Source organism: Balaenoptera ricei, chromosome X, assembly GCF_028023285.1.
Source record: "Balaenoptera ricei isolate mBalRic1 chromosome X, mBalRic1.hap2, whole genome shotgun sequence".
NCBI lineage: Eukaryota > Metazoa > Chordata > Mammalia > Artiodactyla > Balaenopteridae > Balaenoptera > Balaenoptera ricei.
The window spans coordinates 66,798,133-66,825,375 of record NC_082660.1 but is presented as its reverse complement, the minus strand read 5'-3'; the positions used below and the strand labels follow the sequence as shown (position 1 = coordinate 66,825,375).

General features: G+C 43.8%; 1 protein-coding gene across 1 annotated transcript in view; it reads right to left on the bottom strand.

Annotated features, from left to right (window-relative positions):
• Positions 1–20,374, bottom strand: part of SLC16A2 (solute carrier family 16 member 2) — a 116,414-nt gene extending 96,040 nt beyond the window's left edge. The window contains exon 1 of the mRNA XM_059910222.1: positions 19,806–20,374. Coding sequence (XP_059766205.1) covers positions 19,806–20,241 — 436 coding nt within the window. The 5' untranslated portion in view covers positions 20,242–20,374. The remainder of the gene's footprint in view (positions 1–19,805) is intronic.
• Between the last annotated feature and the right edge of the window lie 6,869 nt (positions 20,375–27,243).

Sequence of the window (27,243 nt, the reverse complement as noted above, 5' to 3'; positions counted from 1 at the left end):
TAAGTGTTCACTGAAATGCTGCTCAAAACTGCTATTGCAGAGAAACCAAGATGGAGGAGGAGTAGGAGGACGTGGAGGTCATCTTTACACAAATGCATCAAGAATACATCTACAGATGGAACAATTCTCACAGAACACCAGCTGAAAACTAGCAGAAGACCTTGGACAATGGAAAGGACAATAAAGATCCTCGCATAACCAGGTAGGACAAAAGAAAGAAGGAAGAAAGAAGAAGAGAGGAAGCAGTAAGGGATCTGCACCCCTGGGGGGTAGCTGAAACAGAGGAGAGGTTCCCACATCTGGGGAAGCCCCCTCACCAACGGGGAAATCAGTCGGGACAGAAGGGGAGCATCTGAGGCTGTAAGAGGAGGATGAAATGGCCAGTCTGTGGCAGACAGGACAGAGTGAGACCTACACAGACAGTCCGTGCCACAGCCCTGTGCACCCCAGACTGGAACGTGTGTCCACCAGTGCACACAGGGGCTGAGAGCTGGAACGTGGGAATTGGAGAGCAAACCCGGGGGGAGGACTGCAGTTGGCTGTGAGGAGACAGCCTGAGGGGACCGGAGGGAGGAAATCCATAACTAGGAATGCTTGTGGAGGAAACCCAGACTGCCACAGAAGCAAGGCGCCACTGTTGAGTGATGTGCAGGGGGTGGAGCCGCCATTGCAACCTCTCTCTCCCCACGCGCCAGCCCCCAGCCCTGCCAGGTGCTAGGAAAATCCCCCACCAGGGCTAACTTTCTCGCGCCTGCCACCAGGCACTGAGAAAAGTCCCCACCAGGGCTGACCTTCTCACACCTGATGTCAGGTGCTAGGAAAGGCTCCCACTAAGGCCAGATCTCTCATGCCCATGGTCACCAGCTTCCCCACACACCTGTTGCTGCCAGGGCCCCTGTGACCCAGGCATTTCATGCCATCTCCATGCCCTGTCCTCACCAGGGCAGACCCGAGTGCTCCAGGACAGCCTCAGGAGCAGAGTCCTGTGGGTGGCCCACACGCAGAGGTGGGGCCATAGCTGAGCCCCAGGGCGGGGCGACTAGGAAGAGGAAAGAAAATCTTTCCACGCAGTAGCACAAGCTGCAGATTAAATCCCCACGATCGGCTTGGTAATATCTTGCATCTATGGAATATCTGAATGGACAATGAGTGGTCCCAAAACTGAAACCAGTCTAGCCCTAGCAGCTATGGACTTTGGGGACTAGTATATGCAGGAGTTATGCCAGGTCAGAGTCTGAGCTGCCCCCACAGTGCCCACAAAGGAACCAGAGACCTACCTAGAGGTTTTGGAGGGCTTCCTGGGGAGGTGGAGGTTGACTGTGACTCACGGTGGGGCAAGGACACTGACAGCTGAAACCCCAGGAAAATATAATTATTACTATTTCTTTTTATGTTTTGTCTTGTTATGTTGTTGTTTTTTATTATTTTTTTAAGTTTTAGTTTTTTAAATTTTTAATATATTTTTTATTTTTTTATATTTCTATGTCTATGTTGCTTCTTTTGTTGTTCTGTGTTTTTTCCTTGTTTTTTTAACTTCCTTTGTTCTATTTTGTTTAGCTTTTTTTCCTTTGTTCTATTTGTTCTTACCTTTTTTTAATCTTTTTTTGGTGCTTGTACTGTTTTCTTTGCTGTTTCCTTCAGTTGCCATTGTGCTTTTGTTTTGTTTTTTATTTTTTGTTTTTGTTAGTTTTGTTTTTAATTGTTTGATTTCATCTTGGGATTCTTTTGTTTGTCTGGTTATTCTCTTGTTTTTTGTTTTCTCTGTTTTTGTTTCTTATCTTGTGTGTGTGTGTGTTTGGTTTTTTTTGTTTGTTTGTTTGTCTGTTTCTGTTTGTTAGGTTTTGCTTTTACCTTTGTCTGGGGTTCTGTTTGTCTGTTCATTTGATTGTCTGTGTTTAATTGTTGCTGTCACTGTTTGCTTGATTTTGTCTTTGCTATTGTCTTGGGTTTTGTATGTCTGTTTGTTTTCATCGTGCCCTTTTTTTCCTTTTATTTTTTTGCCATTTCTGCCAAGCCGTGTGGCTTGCAGGGTTTTGGTTCCCAGGCCGGGGGTTGGGCTTGAGCCTCTGGGGTAGGAGTGCCGAGTCCAGGATGCTGGAACACCAGAGAATTCCTGACCCCAGGGAATGTTAATCAGTGAGAACTCTCCCAGAGGTCTCCATCTCAACTCCAAGACCCAGTTCCACTCAACTGCCTGCAGGTTTCAGTGCTGAATGCCACACGCCAAATGACAAGCGAGACAAGAACACAAACCCAACAATCAGCAGACAGGCTGCTTAAAGTGATATTAAGCCCACAGACACCCCAAGACACACAACCTGATGCAGCTCTGCCCATAAGAGGCCAAAGGTCCAGCGCCACACACCAGAATGCAGGCACCAGTCCCTCCCACCAGGAAGCCTACACAAGCCACTGGAACAACCTCATCCAATGGGGGCAGACACCAGAAGCAAGAGGAATTATGACCCTACAGCCTGCAGAGAGGAGATCTCAAACACAGAAAGTTAGACAAAATGAGAAGACAGAGAAATACGTTGCAGACGAAGGAGCAAGGTAAAAACCCATAAGACCAAATAAATAAAGAGGAAATAGGCAGTCTACCTAAAAAAGAATTCAGAGTAATGACAGTACAAATGATCCAAAATCTTGGAAATAGAATGGAGAAAACAGAAGAAAAGTTTAATAAGGACCTAGAAGAACTAAAGAACAAACTGTGATGAACAACACAATAAGTGAAATTAAAAATACACCAAAAGGGCTGTCCTTTGGTCTTTTTTAAGGTTTCCTTTGCTGTGCAAAAGCTTTTAAGTTTCATTAGGTCCCATTTGTTTATTTTTATTATTTCCATTTCTCTAGGAGGTGGGACAAAAAGGATCTTGTTGTGATTTATGTCATAGAGTGTTCTACCTATGTTTTACTCTAAGAGTTTTATAGTGTCTGGCCTTACATTTAGGTCTTTAATCCATTTTGAGTTTACTTTTGTGTATGGTGTTAGGGAGTGCTCTAATTTCATTCTTTTACAAGTAGCTGTCCAGTTTTCCCAGCACCACTTGTTGAAGAAGCTATCTTTTCTCCATTGTATATTCTTGCCTCCTTTATAACAGATAAGGTGACCATATGTGCATGGATTTATCTCTGGGTTTCTATCCTATTCCACTGATCTATATTTCTGTTTTTGTGTCAGTACCATACTGTCTTGATTACTGTAGCTTTGTAGTATAGTCTGAACTCAGGGAGCCTGATTCCTCCAGCTCCGTTTTTCTTTCTCAAAATTCCTTTGGCTATTTGGGGTCTTTTGTGTTTCCATACAAATTGTGAAATTTTTTCTTCTAGTTCTGTGGAAAATGCCATTGGTACTTTGATAGGGACTGCACTGAGTCTGTAGATTTCTTTGAGTAGTATAGTCATTTTCACAATGTTGATTCTTCCAATCCAAGAACATTGTATGTCTCTCCATCTGTTTGTATCATCTTTAATTTCTTTCATCAGTATCTTATAGTTTTCTGCATACAGGTCTTTTGTCTCCTTAGGTAGGTTTATTCCTTGGTATTTTATTCTTTTTGTTGAAAAGGTAAATAGGAGTGTTTCCTTAATTTCTCTTTCAGATTTTTCATCCTTAGTATCCAGGACTGCAAGAGATTTCTGTGCATTAATTTTGTATCCTGCTACACTACCAAATTCATTGATTAGCTCTAGTAGTTTTCTGGTAGCATGTTTAGGATTCTCTATGTATAGAAGCATGTCATCTGCAAACAGTGACAGTTTTATTTCTTCTTTCGAATTGGATTCCTTTTATTTCCTTTTCTTCTCTGATTGCTGTGGCTAAAACTTCCAAAACTAAGTTGAGTAAGAGTGGTGAGAGTGGGCAACCTTGTCTTGTTCCTGATCTTAGAGTAAATGGTTTCAGCTTTTCACCATTGAGAACGATGTTGGCTGTGGGTCTGTCATATATGGGCTTTATTACGTTGAGGTAGGTTCCCTCTATGCCCACTTTCTGGAGAGCTTTTATCATAAATTGGTGTTGAACTTTGTCAAAAGCTTTTTCTGCATGTATTGAGATGATCATGTGGTTTTTCTCCTTCAATTTGTTAATATGGTGTATCACATTGATTGATTTGCGTATATTGAAGAATCCTTGCATCACTGGGATAAACCCCACTTGATCATGGTGTATGATCCTTTTAATGTGCTGTTGGATTCTGTTTGGTAATATTTTGTTGAGGATATTTGCATCTATGTTCATCAGTGATATTGGCCTGTAGTTTTCTTTTTTGTGACATCTTTGTCTGGTTTTGGTATCAGGGTGATGGTGGCCTTGTAGAATGAGTTTGGGAGTGTTCCTCCCTCTGCTATATTTTGGAAGAGTTTGAGAAGGATAGGTGTCAGCACTTCTCTAAATGTTTGATAGAATTTGCCTGTGAAGCCATCTGGTCCTGGGCTTTTGTTTGTTGGAAGATTTTTAATCACAGTTTCAATATCAGTACTTGTGATTGGTCTGTTTATATTTTCTATTTCTTTCTGGTTCAGTCTTGGAAGGTTGTCCTTTTCTAAGAATTTGTCCATTTCTTCCAGGTTGTCCATTATATTGGCATATAGTTGCTTGCAGTAATCTCTAACGATCCTTTGTATTTCTGCAGTGTCAGCTGTTACTTCTCCTTTTTCATTTCTAATTCTGTTGATTTGAGTCTTCTCCCTTTTTTTCTTGATGAGTCTGGCTAATGGTTTATCAATTTTGTTTATCCTCTCAAAGAACCAGCTTTTAGTTTTATTGATCTTTGCTATTGTTTCATTTCTTTTTCATTTATTTCTGATCTGATCTTTATGATTTCTTTCCTTCTGCTAACTTTGGTTTTTTGTTTGGTTGCTTCTTTTTCTTTCTCTAATTGCTTTAGGTATAAGTTTAGGTTGTTTATTTGAGATTTTTCTTATTTCTTGAGGTAGGATTGTATTGTTATAGACTTCCCTCTGAGAACTGCTTTTGTTGCATCCATAGGTTTTGGGTCGTCGTGTTTTCGTTGCCATTTGTTTCTAGGTATTTTTTCATTTCCACTTTGATTTCTTCAGTGATCTCTTTGTTATTTAGTAGCATATTGTTTAGCCTCCATGTGTTTGTATTTTATAGTTTTTTCCTGCAATTGATATTTATTCTCATAGTGTTGTGGTCGGAAAAGGTACTTGATAGAGTTTCAATTTCCTTAAATTTACCAAGGCTTGATTTGTGACCCAAGATATTTTCAAATGAAGCAACTGACAAAGGATTAATCTCCAAAATATACAAGCAGCTCATGCAGCTCAATATCAAAAAAACAAACAACCCAATCCAAAAATGGGCAGAAGACCTAAATAGACATTTCTCCAAAGAAGATATACAGATTGCCAACAAACACATGAAAGGATGCTCAACATCACTAATCATTAGAGAAATGCAAGTCAAAACTATAATGAGGTATCACCTCACACCGGTCAGAATGGCCATCATCAAAAAATCTACAAACAATAAACGCTGGAGAGGGTGTGAAGAAAAGGGAAGCCTCTTGCACTGTTGGTGGGAATGTAAATTGATACAGCCACTATGGAGAACAGTATGGAGGTTCCTTAAAAAACTAAAAATAGAAGTACCATGTGACCTGCAATCCCAGTCCTGGGCAAATACCCTGAGAAAACCGTAATTCAAAAAGAGTCATGTACCACCATAACGTTCATTGCAGCTCTATTTACAATACTCAGGACATGGAAGCAACCTAAGTGTCCACTGACAGATGAATGGATAAAGAAGATGTGACACATATATACAACAGAATATTACTCAGCCATAAAAAGAAACGAAATTGAGTTATTTGTAGTGAGTTGGATGGACCTAGAGTCTGTCATACCGAGTGAAGTAAGTCAGAAAGAGAAAAACAAATACCATAGGCTAACACATATATACGGAATCTAAAAAAAAAAAAAGGTTATGAAGAACCTAGGGGCAGGACAGGAATAAAGACGCAGACCTACTAGAGCATGGACTTGAGGACATGGGGAGCGGGAAGGGTAAGCTGGGACGAAATGAGAGAGTAGCATTGACATATATACACTACCAAATGTAAAATAGATAACTAGTGGGAAGCAGCTGCATAGCACAGGGAGATCAGCTTGGTGACTTATGACCACCCAGAGGGGTGGGATAGGGAGGGTGGGAGGGAGACGCAAGAGGGAGGGTATATGGGGATATATGTATACATGTGGCTGATTCACTTTGTTATACAGCAGAAACTAATGCAACATTGGAAAGCAATTAAACTCCAATAAAGATGTTTAAAAAATACACTATAAGGAATCAATAGCAGAATAACTGAGGCAGAAGAACAGTTAAGTGAGTTGGAAGATAGAATGGTGGAAATCACTGCCACAGAGCAGAATAAAGAATAAAGAATGAAAAGAATTGAGGACCATCTCAGAGACCTCTGGGACAACATTAAACACACCAACATTCAAATTATAGGGGTTCCAGAAAAAAAAGAGAAATAGAAAGGGTCTGAGAAAATATTTGAAGAGTTTATAGTCGAAAACTTCCCTAACATGGGAAAGGAAATAGTAAGTCAAGTCCAGGAAGTGTAGAGAGTCCCATACAGGATAAAACCAAGAAGAAACAATGCTGAGACACATATTAATCAAACTATCAAAAATTAAATACAAAGAAAAAATATTAAAAGAAGCAAGGGAAACCAACATATAACATACAAGAGAACACCCAGAAGGTTATCAGCTGATCTTTCAGCAGAAACTCTACAGGCCAGAGGAGTGGCAGGATATATTTAAAGTGATGAAAAGGAAAAATCTACAACCAAGATTACTCTACCCAGCAAGGATCTCATTCAGATTCAATGGAGAAATCAAAAGTTTTACAGACAAGCAAAAGCTAAGAGAATACAGCACCACCAGACCAGCTTTGCAACAAATGCTAAAATAACTTCTCTAGTCAGGAAACACAAGTGAAGAAAAGGACCTACAAAAAGAAACCCAAAACAATTAAGAAAATGGTAATAGGAACAAACATATCAATAATTACCTTAAATGTAAATGGATTAAAGGCTCCAACCAAAAGACACAGACTGGCTTAATGAATACAAAAACAAGACCTGTATATATGTTGTCTATAAGAGATCCACTTCAGACCTGGGAACACATACAGACTGAAAGTGAGGGGATGGCAAAAGATATTCCATGCAAGTGGAAATCAAAAGAGAGTTGGAGTAGCAATACACATATCAGATAAAATAGACTTTAAAATAAAGACTGTCACAAGAGACAAGGAAGGATACTACATAATGAACAAGGGATCAATCCAAGAAGAAGATATAAAAATTGTAAATATTTATGCACTCAACATAGGAGCACCTCAATACATAAGGCAAATGCTAATAGCCATAAAATGGGAAATCGACAGTACCACAATAATAGTGGGGGACTTTAACTCTCCAATTACACCAATGGATAGATCATGCAGACAGAAAATTAATAAGGAAACACAAGCCTTAAATGACACATTAGACCAGATAGACTTAATTGATATTTCTGGGACATTCCATCCGAAAGCAACAGAATACAGTTTCTTCTCAAGTGCGCATGGAACATTCTACAGGGTAGATCACATCTTGGGTCTCAAAGCAAGCATCAGTAATTTAAGAAAATTGAAATCATATCAAGCATCTTTTCCAACCACAATGTTATGAGACTAGAAATCAATTACAGGAAAAAAAACTCTAAAAAACACAAACACATGGAGGCTAAACAATACGTTATTAAATAACGAAGAGCTCACTGAAGCTACCAAAGAGGAAATCAAAAAATACCTAGAAGCAAATGACAATGAAAACACGACAACCCGAAACCTATAGGATTCAGCAAAAGCAGTCCTAAGAAGGAAGTTTAAACCAATACAATCCTACGTCAAGAAACAAGAAAAATCTCAAATAAATAACCTAACCTTAAACCTAAAGCAACTAGAGAAAGAAGACCAAATAAAACCCAAAGTTATTAGAAGAAATCATAAAGATCATAGCAGAAATAAATGAAATAGAAACAAAGAAAACAATAGCAAAGATCAATAAAACTAAAAGCTGGGTCTTTGAGAAGATACACAAAATTGATAAACTTTTAGCTAGACTCATCAAGATAAAAAGGGAGATTTTAATTTCAATAAAATTAGAAATGAAACTAAATGAAATTAGAAATGAAATTAGAAACGAAAAAGAAGTTACAACTGACACCACAGAAATACAAAGGATCATAAGAGACTCTTACGGGCGACTATATGCCTATAAAATGGACAACCTGGGAGAAATGGACAAATTCTTAGAAATGTACAACCTTCCAATACTGAACCAGGAAGAAATAGAAAATATGAACAGACCAATCACAAGTAATGAAATTGAAACTGTGATTAAAAATCTTCCAACAAACAGAAGTCCAGGACCAGATGGCTTCACCAGCGAATTTTATCAAACGTTTAGAGAAGAGCTAATACCTATCCTTCTCAAGCTCTTCCAAAAAATTGCAGAGGGAGGAACATTCCCAAACTCATTCTACAAGGCCACCATCACCCTGATACCAGAACCAGACAAAGATGTCACAAAAAAGAAAACTACAGGCCAATTTCACTGATGAACATAGACGCAAAAATCCTCAACATAACACTAGCAAAGAGAATCCAACAACACATTAAAAGGATCATACACCATGATCAAGTGGGATTTATCCCAGGGATGCAAGGAATTTTTAATATTTGCAAATAAATCAGTGTGATACACCACATCAACAAATTGAAGAACAAAAACCATATGATCATCTCAATAGATGCAGAAAAAGCTTTTGACAAAATTCAACACCCATTTATGATAAAAACTCTCCAGAAAGTGGGCATACAGGGAACCTACCTCAATATAATAAAGGCTATATATGACCAAACCCACAGCAAACATTATTCTCAATGGTGAAAAACTGAAAGCATTTCCTCTAAAATCAGGAACAAGACAAGGGTCCCTACTTTTGCCACTATTATTCAACATAGTTTTGGAAGTCATAGCCATGGTAATTAGAGAAGAAAAAGAAATAAAAGGAATCCAAATTGGCAAAGAAGAAGTACAACTGTCACTGTTTGGAGATGACATGATACTATACATAGAAAATCCTAACGATGCCACCAGAAAATTACTAAAGCTCATCAATGAATCTGGTAAAGTTGCAGGATACAAAATTAATACACAGAAATTCCTTGCAATCCTATACACTAACAACAAAAGATCAGAAACATAAATTAAGGAAACAATCCCATTTACCATTGCAATGAAAAGAATAAAATGCCTAGGAATAAATCTACCTAAGGAGGCAAAAGGCCTATATGCAGAAAAATATAAGATACTGATGAAAGAAATCAAAGACAACACAAACAGATGGAAAGTTATACCATGTTCTTGGATTGGAAAAATCAGTACTGTGAAAATGACTATACTACCGAAAGCAATCTACAGATTCAATGCAATCCCTATCAAATTACCAATGGCATTTTTCACAGAACTAGAACAAAAATTTTACAATTTGTATGGAAACACAAAAGACCTCGTATAGCAAAAGCAATCTTGAGAATAAAAAGAAAAAGAGCTGGAGGAATCAGGTTCCCTGACTTCAGACTATACTACAGGACTAGAGTAATCAAGACACTATGGTACTGACACAAAAACAGAAATACAGATCAATGCAAGAGGATAGAAAGTCCAGAGATAAACCCAAGCACCTATGGTCACCTAATCTATGACACGGGAGGCAAGAATGTACAATGGAGAAAAGACAGCCTCTTCAATAAGTGGTGCTGGGAAAACTGGACAGCTACATATAAAAGAATGAAATTAGAACACTCCCTAACACCATACACAAAAATAAACTCAAAATGGATTAAAGACCTAAATGTAAGGCCAGACACTATAAAACTCTTAGAGGAAAACATAGGCAGAACACTCTGATATAAATCACAGCAAGATCTTTTTTGACCCACCTCCTAGAGTAATGAGAATAAAAACAAAAATAAAGAAATGGGACCTAATTAAACTTAAAGCTTTTGCACAGCAAAGGAAACCATAAACAAGACGAAATGACAGCCCTCAGGATGGGAGAAAATACTTGCAAACGAAGCAACTGACAAAGGATTAATCTCCCAAATATACAAACAGCTCATGCAGCTCAATATCAAAAATACGAACAACCCAATCCAAAAATGGGTGGAAGACCTAAATAGACATTTCTCTAAGGAAGACATACAGATGGCCAATGAACAGATGAAGAAATGCTCAACATCACTAATTATTAGAGAAATGTAAATCAAAACTACAATGAGATATCACCTCACCCCAGTCAGAATAGCCATCATCACAAAATCTACAAACACTAAATGCTGGAGAGGGTGTGCAGAAAAGGGAACACTCTTGCACTGTTGGTGGGAATGTAAATTGATACAGCTACTATGGAAAGCAGTATGGAGGTTCCTTAAAAAGCTAAAATTAGAACTACCATGTGACCCAGCAATCCCACTACTGGGCATATACCCTTAGAAAACCATAATTCAAGAAGATGCATGCACCCAGTGTTCATTGCAGCACTATTTACAGTAACTGGGACATGGGAGAAACCTAAATGTCCATCAACAGAGAAATGGATAAAGAAGATGTGGTATATATATATACAATGGAATATTACTCAGCCATAAAAAGGAATTAAATTGGGTCATTTGTAGAGACATGGATGGACCTAGAGAGTGTCATACATAGTGAAGTAAGTCAGAAAGAGAAAAACAAATACCATATATTAACGCATATATGTGGAATCTGAAAAAATTGGTATAGACAATCTTATTTACAAAGCAGAAATAGGTACAAAGTTGGGGGGGGTGAATTGGGAGATTGCGATTGACACATATATACTATTGATACTATATATAAAATAGATAACAAATGATAACCTAGTGTATAGCAAGGGAACTCTACCTAGTGCTCTCTGCTGATCTAAATGGGAAGGAAATCCAGAAAAGAGGGGATGTATGTATACATATAGCTGATTCACTTTGCTGTACAGCAGAAACTAACAGTTTTAAAGCAACTATACTCCAATAAAAATTTTTAAAAAAACAAAAAAACCTGCTGTTGCAGTCCTCCTCCAGGCCTCTGGCTTTCTGTGGCCTCTGTTCTCTGGGGCTATCCTGTTTAGAACATAAGGAAATTGGCCCACTCCGAAACTGAATACAAAGGAGCAAGGCCCCTTCTTTGCTTAATGTCCCCTGGCCCAGACCTTCTGACCCTAAATATCCCTTTCCTTCTTCTCACTACCTGCAGGAGAACAGAGACTCTGTGAGAGACCCTCGGGAGGAAGCGACACCCTAACTCCACCCACCATCTGCCCCCAATGCGTAGCAATTCCTATTTAAAAACTCAGTCCTTGACTCAAAGGGAGGTTTGTGAGCTCCTGCCAAGAGCTGTAAATATTTCAACATGCCTTGTTTCCTTGAATGTATATGACCTGGGATCTGGCCCCTCCTCTCCCTGGGCTCCTAGAGAATTGAGGAACAAAGAAAACACGGCCAGTCCTTAGCTACAGGATACCCGGGTAAAACTGCAGAAGAATACAGAGGAGAGATGGGGAAGAGATGGCGTGGGGAGGTGGAAGGTGGGGAGGAGGGGTTGATTCCTCTTCCAGAAATATTTAGAGAAAGGTGTAGCAGCTCACTTTCTAGGAGCTGGAAAAGGTTACTGGATGATGATGATGATGATGATAATAATAATAATAATACCAACCCCTTCACAATTTACAAATGTCTTTCACATACAGAATCTCATGTGACCCTTCATAGTCCTATAAAAGTAAATGCTGTCAATCTCACTATGAAGATGAGAACACTGAAGCCTTGAAAGGTTATGTGACTTATTCAGGCTAACCAACTAAAAAGAGACAGTTTCTCTGGCCCTTTTTTGGACCCAAGGACCATGGACTCTGGGTAGAGTAAGATGGGTGGTTAGAAGAGTATGTCATGTATCACAAGACTGTGAGACTTTTGTTTACTAAACCCTTTCTTGGTCATCTCTTTTTATCCCTTAGTCATAAGGATGCCCTGAGGCTACAGGAATGGAAAACTCTGCAGCAGTCTTCCTTGGTAGCTGCGCCTCTCCCATCTTTAGTATGTATTAGGTGATATCTAAAAGCAGGAGTTCTGGTCTCATACTCTCTGGGTTCAAATCTTGGCTCTGCTATTATTTGCTATATGAGCTAAGCAAGCTACTTAACTTCTGTGCATCTTTCTCTTTATCTGTGAAATGGAGGAAATAATAGTACCTACCTCATAGAGTTGTTCAGAATTTAAATGGGTTGGTACATGTAAAGTGCTTAACATAATGCCTAGCACAGAATTAATTGCTAAATGCTAAATAAATGTTAGCAATTTCTATTGTTATTATTACTATTATTATTATTATTATTAGGGTGCTTGATGGAAGCAAGAAGCTAAATGTCAAAGAAATAACACTGTGGAAGAGCAGCTATCACTAGGCTGTATGCTTCATGTCTTTTCCCCCGTAATAGGGAAAGCTTATAGGGAGTCATCTCCATACTTCTACCCAGTCCTCTTGGGATCAGTGGCAACCCCACATGAGGGGCATGGGTGATGAACAGAAGGAGAGTTCTTTTCTTTGTGAGAAGCTCAGTTACCTAAACAAGTGACTGAACTTGTGACCTGAGTCTCATAGGCACCATGTTCTAAGCAACTGTGCTAATTGGCCCAGAGAGACATCACACACCCAGCTATACACACGTACACACAGGTCTGGACATATGGGTGCATGCACATACCCTTCCAGCCTGGGTAAGAAGGTGGGTGGACAGATCCACAGGATAAATTAGACAAGGAGACTGTGTGGGGACTGCTAGTTTAGTGACATTTCCTTTCCTTTTTTCCCTTCAGCTGCATGGAAGCAGGGAAGCAACTAACCTGGGAGTTTCACTTCCTCCCTCTCCATCCTCACTGAAAGCACTTTTGACTCTAGTTAGGACATGGGTGTCTGTCTCCTCCCCCCTCTGACTCCTCTACAATCAATTCTGCAGTATTTTTTGGCAAGAAGAGAGATGATAGGGGCTCAAAATAGAATGAAGAGCTCTATTCTATCGAGAACCCCTGAAGCTACTGAAAACCAATCTGAAGTCTCTGGAAGTTCAGTTGGCTGAGGAATTGAGGGACAACAATAGTGAGGATTTGAAGAGAAAGGGTGCAACTGACCAGGACATTTGTCGAATACTATTGAGTAAGACCTGCTACAATGCTATCTCTTTGACTGGGGTCCTGGGGCTGTGAAAAAAGGAGGTGTGGAAATGATGAAAAGGGTTTCATAGCAGCTATCTTACTGCAAAAATCCAGAGGTGATAGCTTCTACACTCTTGAGTGCTTCACAGGAAGTCACCCTTCCCCAAGAAAGTGGAGAATAAGAGAGGAGAAAGGGGAAAAGGGAAAAGATACTTCCACAGGATGTGTGGGAATGGGCCTGAGATCCAGTCTGGAGTGAGGCCTGTACAACATCCAAACCCCAGCTGTTCCTCTAATTGAATGAGGGAAAGAAGAAGAGAGAACAATACTGGGAGCAAAGGGATGGCATATGAGCAGAGGTATTACAGATGCACTGTGAAAATAGGAGGAGCCAAGAAAATGTGTGGTTGGGACAGCCAGTTTTAGTCCTTCTTCTACCAACCCCAGAAAAAAAGCAAGCAAGAGAATAGAGAAAGACAAGACTTCCAGGGTGAAGAAGCATGTACTTCCTCAAGCCACCCAAGCAGGCCACATTCCCTAGCCACAAAATAAGTGCCAAGTGATTTCACATTAGTAATCACAGTACCTTGACTTCAAGGCAAATGATTAAACATCCCTAGGCTTAGTCCTCTGTTACCCTTAAAACGGGAGAGGGCTGGAGTATCCTAAACCCTCTTCCCAATAACCTTTGAATACCAAGAGGGATGCAGGATAAGGAGAGGATGGAAGCAGAAAGAAACTTACAATAAATGTTTCCAAGCCCCACTGTTGAGGAGTTGCAAAGAGTCCATGCCAAGAGGTACAATCCAGGCTGGCCATATTCTCTCCATCACTCTTACCTAACAAGTTTCCCAATCTGGGCCCTTTGCACTAGTCCCCCACAACCCCTACAGAAGCTTCTGTTACATTAAACCTAATTCTGTAAACAGATGAGAAAAGACTTTTTTCAGATAGAATACTCATAATCCATGGCTTGAGGTGTAGAGTGTGTGTGTGTGTGTGTGTGTGTGTGTGTGTTTTATGAATAAAGATTTTTCTCTAAGGTTTACTCATTCAATCCCAGGTGAAATAATTCCTTTCAAAACAGGAAATCCCACTCCATCTTTCACACACTCTGAAAAGAGTAAATGATTCTTTCTTTTCAAAATGCAATAAAACAAAAAGATGTTGATGGGAAAAGCAGCATACCCTCCTGGGAAACTGGTCTGCTCAAAAGGTCCAGATGACATCCTTTATATATTTCTGTAAATGTTGATAGTCCGTTTGTTTACTCTTCATGGCACTGCAGGAAATATTTCCAAAGCAAGTATAAATTCAGGGAAAAGGAGAGAGAGCTCTGTGCCTGCTACTTCAGTAGCCACACTCTCAGCTAAGCCCTGAGTGAAGCTGAAGTTGCCCAGAAATTGTGGATACTCAATATGGCCTTCTCTAGGATGGCAAGCAGCAGCCCTCTCATACCCACTACAAGGCAGCAGCCCTTAGCCAGCTATAAAGATGCCCTGTCTGAAGCCTCCTGAAGGAAAACACTGTATTGCACTTAGGAATCTTGGTTTACTCTTCTATCCTGAAGTAACAGCAAACCAAGATCATACTAACCATGCATTTCTGAGAAATGAGAATGAGCTGTGGAAAATTAAGTTTCAGGAGAGGGGTCCAAACTGAGGCTTAAGGGAATGCTTGAAGTTTAATGCTTTTTAGAAACAGGCTCAAATGCTGGGAAACAGCAGCATACAGAACTACTCTGCTAGCCTGCAGCAGGCCAAGTTGAGGGAATTCTCTTGGAGGCCCAATTCTATGCTAAGCAGGACATTCTGGGAGAAGCATTGTGGATGTGAAGTTGCCTTTACACACTGGGTTAAAAAAAAAAAGTGGATCTTTTCAACCACATCAGTACATATGAGTTAGCCCCATAGTCTTTTAATACACATGGAGAAATGATGTCTACAAGGTTTTCCATTGCTTTCCCAATCTCCTCCCAACCGATCCACACCCTCATTCAGGCAGATTAACATATTTCCATTTGTCTGAATGAGTCAAAATTTATGCCAAGTGAATAGTAAAGAATAAAATATCACATAATTTTAGAAGGATAGAACAGCAGAGCTAAGAAGTTTATCTAGTCAAACCCTTTCACTTTACAGATAGATAAACTGAGGTACAGAGAGGTAAAGTGCCTGCTCAAAGTCACAGAGCAAGTCAGGGGCACAAGTTGTCTAGCTCCTAGTCACTGCCTAGTTGGTATTACTGAGATCACCAGACCATTAGGATCCAGATTTAGACTTAGAATGAGCACTCGAGGCTACTGGACAGTGAGCCAGGGATCCAACTTCAATTGGCTACTCCAGCTCAAACAAGCATCCCCCTAGTTGGCTTCCAAGTACCCCAACCTCTCCTCCTCATCCCCTCCGGTATGAGTCAAGGTCTCAGTTTTGGACCTAGCTTGGTTGGAGAGGAGTCAGAGGAGTGACTTGAAAGATGCCTGGCCAATGGCCCTGTGGCCTAAAGCGCCATAGCAGGCTCTGAGCCAACCTTCTCTGGACAGTAAGCAAAAGCCTTCAGCCAAAGGCAAGACATTGGCAGATTTGCTCAAAAGATACCTGGCTCTCAAAGTCAGCAATTTAGTGGTCAGCCCAGTGAGACACTGAACTAAGCAATGAAAGCCCCTAAAATGGGGAAGAGAAAGATAGCTTAAACTGTCCCTGGCCCCATCTATCTTTGGGACTCTTTGCCCAAAGGCAGATTGTATCATTTATCCCATGCCTAGAAAATTCTGTCTCCATCAGAGTGGCCCATGAGCCTGAACTATCTGGTGCCCAATAATGAACCTTCCTGACCATTATTACCCCTTTCCCCAGGTGGTGAGAGACATAGCCCCACACTCCTCACCTGGGAGCCTACAAGGGTCATGCTTATAAACTGCCCAGGAAAAGATGCCTCCCATCATATTTTATGGCTCAGTGCTAGACTGGCAGTCAAGGTGGAAAGTGCAGGGTACTGGGTTTACTCTGGAGCACCTTCAAAAAGACCTAAGCTTGGAGCCAATGTTAAAAACTCTGACTTGTTCTGCCTTGTCTTCTGGACCCCCAACCCTAACCTTGCCCCAGCTCCAACTCATTTAGGGTTCCAGTAATGATCTGAGGCCTGCAATCAATGCTACCTTGCTCTTTCTTTCCTCCAAAATGCTCCCCTCTCATGCCAGGAAGCCATGATATACTTTCCACCAAATTGTTGGGTTGCCCATGTCCTGTCTGCTGCTTGGTCTGGGTTGGGGGAACTCCCAAATTTCCCACAAGCTCTACAAAAGTATAGGCTCATTCCTCTCTTGATTTTTTCCATTTTTCCCTAAATCGGACCTTGGTCACTTGCCTCCATCTCAAGAACCTTTTGTCTGCCAGTCATCCCAGGCCTAAGGCCCAGGGAAAGTTGGTTTCCTTTTCAAAATGGGTGAAGACAAAGGACAAGATACACTGCCACCATAGAATTGTATGCACCACAGAGTTCACAAAGACTGGACATTGCATGCTCTAGAATGGCCTGCATTCCACTTCCCTTCTACTCTCCATGGTTTTTTCACATGACCAGAGACCCCTCTGATGTGGAGTTAGCCCCCAGACATCAAAACAACCTTTCTCTGGGGCACCCTCACAATAGTCCCAGTCATCTGCAGAGCCTTAGACCCATTAAGCCAATCAGCACAGCTTTAGGACTGTGAAGATATTAGGCCTAGCCAAAGAGAATTTGGGTTGTGGGGTGCCTCCAAATATTAAATTCATAGATTTCTAGAGATGTAAGGCATGTCAGACATTAATAGAAATGGACAATGCACCAACCTCCTTGACTGTGGGAGTGTATATTCTGTGTTCCTCAGAATGGCTATTGGGCAAACACTGGCTGACAAACAGCAAGCTTCTACTGGCTTATGCTATCCCTTTGAGACACCAGTGCTGTGGCATAGGTAGCTGAGAAATTTTGAGTAAACGGCAGAAAGTGTGTGGAGACAGAGGCACATTTGGAATCTCAGGACCTGAATGGTTGCTTGGGAAAGCTGAGGGGCTCAAAAAAGGTAGTGGTGAGGATGAGATTTTCTAGGAACTCAGGAGTGTAGTGGGGTGTTCCTGACTTTTTAAAAATAAAAATTGAGGTGTTTCCCAGAGCCTCCAGTATCAAAAATAACTTTCATGAATTCAAGACACATACAGCAAGGACCCAAGCCAAAGTAGTCTGTGACCCTGGGGACATACCAAATTCCTTTCTATCCTTTCCTGACCTATACTCACCATAATTTAAACTGGTAACCCCAGCCCCTCAATGGACCTAGTCTGTGTCAGAACACACACCAGCCACACCTCTGCACAGCTCACTGCTACCCCCCCCCCTTCCCAGCTGCACTGTGAGGTCTTGACCGGAAAGTCTCAGCCAGCCCTCCCCCTGAGTCCCCTATGATCACCTACTTTGAAGTTTGTTCCCCAGCAGTGAACCTCTTCCTGGTAAAATAGTGGTTTTTCCAAGTTTTATTACACACTCCTAAGGCCCCAGCTCTAGGCCTGCTCACATCACATGAATGCCAGGGCCTAGCTTCAGCCCATCCCCCATTACCTCCCATGAAGTTTTACCCAGACTTTGCCACTGACCCCGAAGGCCAACAGCCTGCCTTTAACCACAGGGCAATGCTCAGCAGGTGCCCTCCAAGGTAACCTAGGCAACAGCCAGAGGCCCTACACTGGCTTCCTTCCCAAGAGCCCCTGAACTGCATCAAAGCAGGGAAAATGTAGTCCCAGGGGTGAGTGTGACAGTGACCTTCCGCCCAAATGTTGTTCCACACAGTCAGGGACCCCCTCCACTCAGGCGTCAACGCAGCCTGGGCAGTCCTGAGATTGCCTTGGACAGCCATTGCCGCACACTTGAACTTTCAAGTGGGGCCCCGCACACTAGAACGCCAATGGATCACAAGGTCAGAGGCACCAAGAGTCCCAAAACCTCTTAAAGGGCAGCCTAGCAAACTAAAAAAAGAAAAAAAGAAAAAAAAAAAAAAAGAAAAAAAAGAGTCCTTGGTTGAGAGCCGTAGGAGAGGCTCTCTAAGGGCCCAGGGAATCCACAGGTGGATGCCCCCAGAATTCAAGGCTTCTATTCACTAAATGATCCCCAGGCTCCCTCAAAGAGCAGCAGAAGTACGTGTTTGGGGGTGGCGAGAGGAGGGAACCCTTCAGTCCCAGGGCAACACTTATTCTGAGCTGCGTTTTAAAAAGCCACGTATTCTAAGCTGCAAACTTGCGGCGGGTCTCGAGTGGAGCTGTCCTGAGGAGCCACAAGAGGGAGTGAGCCTTGAGGAAGACGGCATCCCAAGCCCCTCGGCTCGCTCTCGAGACTCCTCATGAGAACGGCTGAGGGGCTTCGCCGGCGGCTTGCCGAGAAAGCGGGATGGCTACTTTGACTTCTCCGAGTCCACAGGCAGGCTCAACGGGAGGAGCGCACAAGCCTGTGGTCCTGTGGCCGCGGGCCTGAAGAGCGAGAGCTATGCCCCCAGCCCTGCTTGTCTTAGGGAAGAAGACCAAGTCAGCACCACACGAAGGCAGGAGGGGTGGAGGCCGGCATTCCGGCTAAAGACTAACGAGGCACCCAGCGGATAGCGGAGAGGCGCGGGGCGCCAGGCAGGGCAAGGCTGAGATTGGGGGCGGTGCGAAGTGAGCCTCAGGGCCCAGTCTGCCAGCCGCCTCACGCCTCTCTGGCAGGAGACCGCGGAGACTGCCTCCCCGCCTGCTTTGGGGTTCAGCTCAGAAGGCACAGAGATCCGCTCGCTCCCTCAGAGTGGCAGAGGACGGCCGGGCCCGGTTGGGCCGTAACCACGGCGGGCAAATAGACGCGCGCACACCCCCCACTCGCACTCCTTCCCTCCCTTCCTCTCTCTCCTGCAGATACACACGCCTGCCATGTGTCAGAGTCTTCGCTCAGTCACCAGGATTCCTAAAGTGTTTTTGACAGAAAACACCTCCGCTCCCCGTACAGGGACAGGGGCTGCTGCGGAGATCTGCGGTACAGTGTTTCTCTCAAAGTCCTCCCAACCTCCAAACTCTCTCCTCTCTCCATGTCTTCGCACTCCACCCACCCCCCCCCCCCAAAATAACCAAAAAACAAAAAAACCACAACAACATTCTGCAAATATTTTCCCCCAGTACACACGCTCAGAGTACTTTAAACAAACCCGAAAGGTGCGTCTGGATATGTCCCAGAGCAAAAAAGTTCATTCCTTGCGTATGATCAACGAAGGTCCCAGGTCCCACCCCCGGGACTTCTTGCGCCTAGTCTCCACAGCCGAGGCTGCCCAGAGCCCGGCAACCGGCGCTCTAGCAGCGCCACGGGCAAGGGGCAAGGGGGAGGAGTCCAAGCGGCGCGCTAGAGGGGTGCCTCGGACCAGGAGGTATAGGATCGGCGGCAGCCGGAGCGGACACCCTTGCCTAGAATGCCAGGTGGGGCGCGCGGAGCCGCTCACCTGCTTGGAACTCCACTTGGCGATTTTTCTCTCTTTCCTCCTGCAGCAACATGGAGTAGAGAATCCCGAAGGAGTTCTGGATGCCAAAGATGGAGCCGTTGCACCAGGTGGCAGCGAAGACCACCATCCAGCCGAAGCCACCTTCGGGGGGCTGGAAGCCGCGCGCGGTGCCGCGGGTCTCCACGGTGGGCGTGGGCTCGGGTTCGTGCACCGGCTCAGGCTCAAACTCCAGCTCCGGCAGTGGTGCAGGGTCCGGTAAGGGCTGGGGCTCCGGCTGGGGCTCTGGCTGGGGCTCGGGTGGGGGTACTGGCACGGGCTCGGGCTCCGGCTCCGGCTCCGGCTCTGGCTCGGGGCTACCCACCCGCTCCTGCTGTTCCTGGTCTGCCTCCCGCCAGGGCCCCTTAGCTTCCTCGCTCGCCGGGCTTTGCAGCGCCATCGCGGCCGGGGGACTGTGGCTGCTCGGGCCGGAGGAGCCGCTGTGTGGCTGGTACTTGTTTCTGCTGCTGCTGCTCCAAGCGCTGCTACTGCTGCCTCCTCCTCCCGGCTCCGCGCCCCAGCTGGCCAGCCTGTCCCGAGACAGACGGTCCCTCGAGCCCTCTCCTCCTCCTCCCCCATCCCCCCTCCTCCTCTCCCCATGTCATCTCTCTCCTCCCCCTCCTCCTCCTCTCCCTTCCCCCCAACCTCTTCCTCCCTCAACAGGCAGCCGCTACAGCCTCTCTCTTCTCCCCAGCCCTTCCTCCTCCTCCTCATACTCGCCTACCTACTCAATCCGCAGCTGTCTCCCTCAACTCCCTTTCCAAACTACTGAATCCTGTTCTCCTTGTCCAGAAGCCCAGTAGAGGGATAGTTAAAATGGAAAAACGAGAGCATAAACTATCCTGTTCCTCTGCCCTCTCCTCCCTGCAGGCTCCAAACGAGCATTGATCAACCCAGAACCCCCAGGGAAGACCCCGCCTGTCCTTTGCTCCCACTCTCTCCTTTCTCACAAGTAGCCTGGAACTGGGGTGGCCCCAGGGACCCCAGGACGAGAGGTGGCCCTTGAGAGACCCCACCCCGCCCTCAGTAGTGCCTATGCCCCCCTTGGGTTTGAGGGGGACTTGGAAGGGACACCCAAGCTTGGACAGAGGGTGGGCACAGTCTTCTCGAGCCCGGGGGCTCAGCCCCCCACAGTCCTGCGCAACAGCCCCCCCATCCCCGTCTCTCCCCCTCCACCCCCGCCCTTCCCGGCAAATCCCTGGCGGGGCACGGATGGGAGGAGGCGGCCCGGCAGCGAGGCCCGCCTCTCCGGGCAGTCAATCAGGGCTTTGTTTGCGCCAACCTGGAGCCCAGAGGAGCCGTAGAGGGCCGGGTCTGGGCCGGGGGCCGGGCCAGGTAGGGAGGGAGGTGCAGTGGCACCGGAGGGAGCCGGGCCCGGGCGGGGCGGGAGCCAGAGCTCAGCTCAGGCTCCTCCCGGCTCTCTGTCCCGCATTGGGGAACTGGGAGTCAGGGCCAGGTCGAGCCGCCAGTTCGGGCAAGGGCCGCTCAGCCCCCAACATCCCAGCTGGGCTGGTCCCCCGGGCCTCCGCCGCGGCTTTTCGGGCGCTCAGGAACTCGGCCGAGGCGCTAGCGGAGGGATGTCTTCCCAGCACCCACCGCGCCCTTCCGCCCACCTCGGGCATAGAGACACCAGAATCCCGGTGAATGTCCCAGACTAAGGCCCTAGCCCCGCGAGGGTAAGGGAGAGTTTGCTCCCTACGGAGTGCGCGGCTCCCGGGAGGCGGGAGGGGTGATCTGCCCTGCGGGCGGCTGGGCTCCCTGCCGCAGTGCACGGCTGTTTCCAGCCTCAGCCCTCGGGGCCGGCCCTAGCGATCCCGGGAAGCTCTGCCTCCCCTTAGGGCCCGCGCTTCTAATGCACTAATCATGAGTTCGTGGTGTGGTTACCAAGCTACTTCGCTCCCCACCAGCGGGCGGGCAAGCGCCAAGCCCTTTCTACCCAGCATCTCATTAACCTTCTTGCTGGGTGAAAAGACTGCATGGCAGGTGAAAATGCAGCTCAGGGCTGTGCCAGATGCCCAGGAACACAGTCATTAAGCACCTGAACGCGGGCTGAGCTGAGCGGGAGGGTGGAGGTGTCCCAAGTAGTTTGCCATGCCGTGAAAGGAATCGGCCATAATTCACAAATCACGGGGGCCATGCCAGTCAGCAAAGCAGGCATTGCTAGAGGAATAGAGCATTCCCTTATTACCCGGAGGTGAGTATTTTTATCACCTGCTTTTTCCAAGCAGGAAGGCAGAGGCTCAACGAAATCAAGGCGTTTATTAGCCGAAGGTCCTGGGAAGAGTCAAGTACAAGGTGGAATTCAAGTCAGACCCTCGTGCTCCCTGAGCTTCAACACAGGCGGCTGGGGCCTGGTGCTCCCCGGAAGAGGGACAGAGGAAGGAAAGGCAGGATGTGGCTGAGTTATCACAGTAGGCTTCCGGAGCACATAGTGGCCTAGATGGGCCTTGAATCTTGAGAAGGATTTTAACAGGCTGTGGGTGGAGGTTGGGTGTCTCTACCTAAGAAGGACAAAACAAAGAGGCATGGAAGGACTCTACTCATAGAAAGAGGTAAGTGAAAGCTAATCAGGCCAAAAAGTTAATATGTATGCTGCCTCTCCCAGGAAACGTTTGCATTTTAATAAAAATCCACAATGCTTCAGTCATGAGGAGTGACAAATCATAGACAGTATGGGCACTGGGGCTTAAGGTTTGCTTTTTAGTCAGCGGTTTCACAGGACCAACTGCTGTCCTAGGGGAGCACTAGCCTTGGCTTCCATTTGCAGGGAACCTGATTAAGACCCTGAAAAAGGTTATTTCCAACCCCAGAACTAGGAATAGACCCTGAAGTCTTGCAGCCCTTCTCGGACTCCTACTGTCTAAATTCTGTTCTAGTTTGAATGTCTTTTTTAGAGTACTGGAGTGGGGGGTGTGGTGACACTCACTGAGAAACTCTTGTGAGCCTAGTACTATGCTAGCCCTTTACAAACATGATCTCATATAATCTTCATAACAATCCTATAAGATTGGGATGATTTGTCCCTGTCTTATAAGTGAGGAAACAGAGGCTCTGAAAGGTTAACTCAGTTGTTTAAGTCTACCAAGCCACCAAGAGGCAGAATAGTAATCTTTGCTCATTTGTGTGAGCAAATTATGTGCTCCATCCAGGAAACAAGATTACATAATTACCATTCCGCCATTCTAGAAACACATGCAGTACCTACCATTTATTCCCTTTTTAAAAGGCATTTTATAATGGCTAGAGCACTGGCATCAAGAGACCTGGATTCTAATCATGGTTCTACCATTGCATACCTGGGTGATCCTAAGAAAGTTGTTTTCCCTTTCTGAGGTTCAGTTTCTTTATCTGCAAGATGGAGTTAATACCCACTTCACAGTTATTAAATAGCATACTGAGAAGTATAGGCTTTATTTTGGAAATACAAGAGAGCCACTGAAGATTTTCGAGTAGGTAACTAATATCAGATCTGCATTTTAGAAAAAAAAAACCAAAACTGTGGCGACAATATACTATGGCTTGGAAAGATAAGAGGTGAGGAAACCAAACAATGAACCGGGTAAAACAAATTTCATGATCTGAAATAGGGCACTGACTGGGGATGAAGAAAAAGGGTTGGCTCTGTGAACCATTGTTATGGTAGAGCTGACAGAACAGATTTGGGTAGTGAGAGAAAAAGAAGAAGCAAAGATGATGCTGACATTTCTTGCTCAAGTGAAGGAAAGGATGGTCGTAGTGTTAGTGAGGATCGGAAATTAGGAGCCAAATCAGGTCTGAAGGTGCCTATGGCTTTCTGTCTCTTCTCCTTCCAAACAATCCTGTCAATTACAACTTTAAAATACAGTTTTAATCATGACACTTCTTGGCTTTAAAAACTTTCAGTGATTCTCCATTTGACTGTTAAGTTTAAATTCCGCAACCAGGCATAAAAGGTCCTTTATGGTTTGAGACCAGCCGCATTTACTAAGAACCTTTATGTGCCATGCTCTGTACTAAATACCAAGGACACAAAAAGACCTGGTACCTGTCTCTGAGGCAATCATATTCAACCTGTCTAGCTCCACTCTTTGACATTTTCTCCTCTCCCCTTTCTCCCATTCATGCCAGGCTCCAAACATACTGGATTATCCACCATTCCATGACATATGGACACCTGCTGTTCTCTCATCCCTCACCACCCATTCTCCTCACTATCTTCTAGTTGAGATTCTAATGCCTTTCCTGAATCTCCAGAGTGAGTTCAACAAAGCATATAGGAGGGTTAGTCTTGAACTGGGGAGATATGCCTCTTGCCTTTGTCATACCATTCAGTCATTCATTTCACAAATAGTTACTGAGCAACTACTGTGTGCCAGTCACCATGCCAAGCACTGGGAACATACAATGGTCCTTGTCCTCATGGAGTTTACATTCTAGTGGAAAATATTAATAATTATAACTACCATTTGTTGAATTTGACTCCACTAGACTGGGTGAAGACATTTTGAGATTGAGGAAAAGGGAAGAGAAGGATGTAAAGGATGAGACAAGATTGAGAGTGAGGTGATAGAAGTAGGGCTAGGGTCTTGAGATGAATGAAGTTTTCTCTACAAATTTCTAAATCAGACTTGATTGACAAACATCATCAATAGTAACAAATCATTAGAGAGCACCTAGTATGTGTAGACTCATTCAGTTTGGCTCATGCTCACAACAAGTAAGTGATGTGTGGCCCCTGTAAACTCTTTAAATTATTTTACTTGTCTGACTGTGGATCTTAGAAAACCCCAGTGGAGGTCTCTGGTTTACACTGCAAGTGAAAGAATGTGCTTTATTTCTGTCCCAAACAGAATAAGCCCACAGTGGAATCATTCTAATTGCTTATGTTCTTGATTAATCATACAAGTGGTGAAGCAGAGCAGTGGTTCCTTAACCTGGTTACACATTAGAATCACCTAGAGACTTTTGTACAAGTTCTGCCTCCTGGGTCCCACTCCACACTTGCTGAATCAAAATATCTGGGGGTGGGAGCCAGGAATACATAGTTTTAACAAGGCTCCCAGTAATATTGATGCACTGCCAGGTTTTGAAACCACTAGACCAAAATAATAATAACCGAAAATTTGGAATTCAAAGACTAGTACAATTTCTCTAAAATTTCTCCCCAAACTTTGGGAACCAACATAAGGATGTCAACTTTTAATGTTGCCATGTAAAGGCATGTATCATCACTATTATATCATTAATGAAATGATGTTTTAACACTGAAATATAGAAAATGTAGAAAGGACATAGTCTTTTACTGAGGAAAGTCTTTCTCAAGAAAGGTCAGTTGGCAACAATTTTTCTCAACATTTCTCTGATGAAAATGTCACAGACTGCCATGGGTCTGCAGGTTAGTGCTTGGGATTCACTGGTCCAGATGACCTCTGAAAGCCTTTTATCCCTGATGTTCTCTATTTAGGCCAAATGTACTTCCTTGCTTTGGGCCTCTCCTATTTTTCAATAGAAGTCTCAGGCTAGAGTGGAACTTAATAGGTAATTCTCATCATCCCCCTGTCCTGTGCCTAAATCATCCTACTTGAGAATGGATGACATATTGAGAACTTTCTCAAGAAGGTGAGTACATAATCTTTCCCTCATTTGCTCACTTTTCTTTATTAATGTCTATGAGGGTAACTAAGGAGTTCTGATGACACAGCAACACCTTAGATTGATTGTGAGAGCCAAGTGGGATTGATTGTGAAAAGGAGCCAGGATGCTTGTAGTGGCAAAAGAAATAGTGATGGCAAAAGAAGTCCAAAGGCAAAGAAGACTTGGGTTTTATTGTCCATAATCAGGAAAGAGTACTGATTTGGGGCAAGGAATTTGAATGTTGACACCTCCTGGTAGCCAAAGTGGAGGCATGGAAGGGAAAAGATATTGGATGTAGCCTGATTTCAGTTTGAGCCAGGTGCATTAAAAACAAATCAATTGGCCATATGCATGGAGCCTGCTTCCTGAATGCCAAGGAAGCAATTCTGCTCAATCATTGGTCTATTATTAGAGCAGGCATAGAGGAGAAAAGATGACAGAAGCAACAGGAGCTTTATAGAAAAAATGAGATAGGACTTAACCCTCTGAGGACTAGTACAGAACAGCAAAGCTTGAAGTGAGAGAAAGGGTGAAATGGATTGGTTTCTTGATCATATCCAATGGAGAAATAGAATGGGTTTTTTAAAGCCTTTTATTAATTAATTAATTTTTTCATTTATTCAAGAGATATTTATTGAGAGCCTACCATGTGCTAAACATTGTGCTAAACCTTGGCTAAAAGTTTCCTATCCTGAGAAGTGACACCCTTGTAGGGCTGGAACAGAGGTGTCTCAGGTGTATGTTACAATGCAGTGTAAGGATGAGCTTTGCCCTTTATATCTTGGTTTCCTCTCCTAGACTGTGGCCTCCTTGAGCATAGGGTCAGCATTATTTATTTTTATATCCTTAGCATTTAACACAATGCCTGCTACAAAGAAGGTACTATAAATAAATAAATAAATTTAACCACTTAGTGTAACAAAGCCCATAAACAATAGAGAAGAGGCTCATCTTTCATATTTGTTGTGAGGATGGGAAATAAAATATGGAAAGCACCTGGCATAGCACCTGGCATGTAGTAGGTACTCAATAAATGTTAGCATGTAGTAAATGCTCAATAAATGTTAACAAGATGGTTTGCAGATTGCTTTCACTGGAAAAAGAAAACAACCTAGTATGTTCTTTGGCATTGGTTCAATTCCAAAATCTAGAGCATAGATGTCAGAGCTGGAAGGGACCTTCCACAAAATCCAATCTCCTCATTACACAGATGGGAACACTGAAGCCTAAAGAGGGAATAGGACTTACTTAAGGTGATATCTAAATTATCTAAGCTTTTCCTTCTAATTACTTCAAATACTTGTGAACAGCAATATGACATACATACATATAAGATAGGGGTATCATTTTACAATAACACAGGGAAAGGTTAAATCATTTACTCACGGACCTATGATTCACACTGTGGCAGTCTGGCTCCAGGGTCTGTGATTTTTAACCACTAACACTTCTCTATCACAGCACTTATGAAATTATATTAAAATTACCCATTTAACATGTCTCCTCACTAGAACCTAAGCTCCTTGGGGATAAGAACAGTGTCTGACTTCCACTGTGGATAGGTATTCATTCACAAATATTTATTGAGCAACTATTATACAATCAGGAATTGCTAGCCTTAAGAGCAGGCCATATCTTTGAAGCCAGATTATCTAGCTCTGAGGTGCTGTTGGTTTTTATTTCCTTCCCTTTTCTAGTGTCTTGTTGAACATTTCAGCTTAGTCTCATCTGTTCTGTGGGGCATAAAGTTCTGGGCCAGGCTTGGGTCAGACTGTTAAAGGAGAATAAT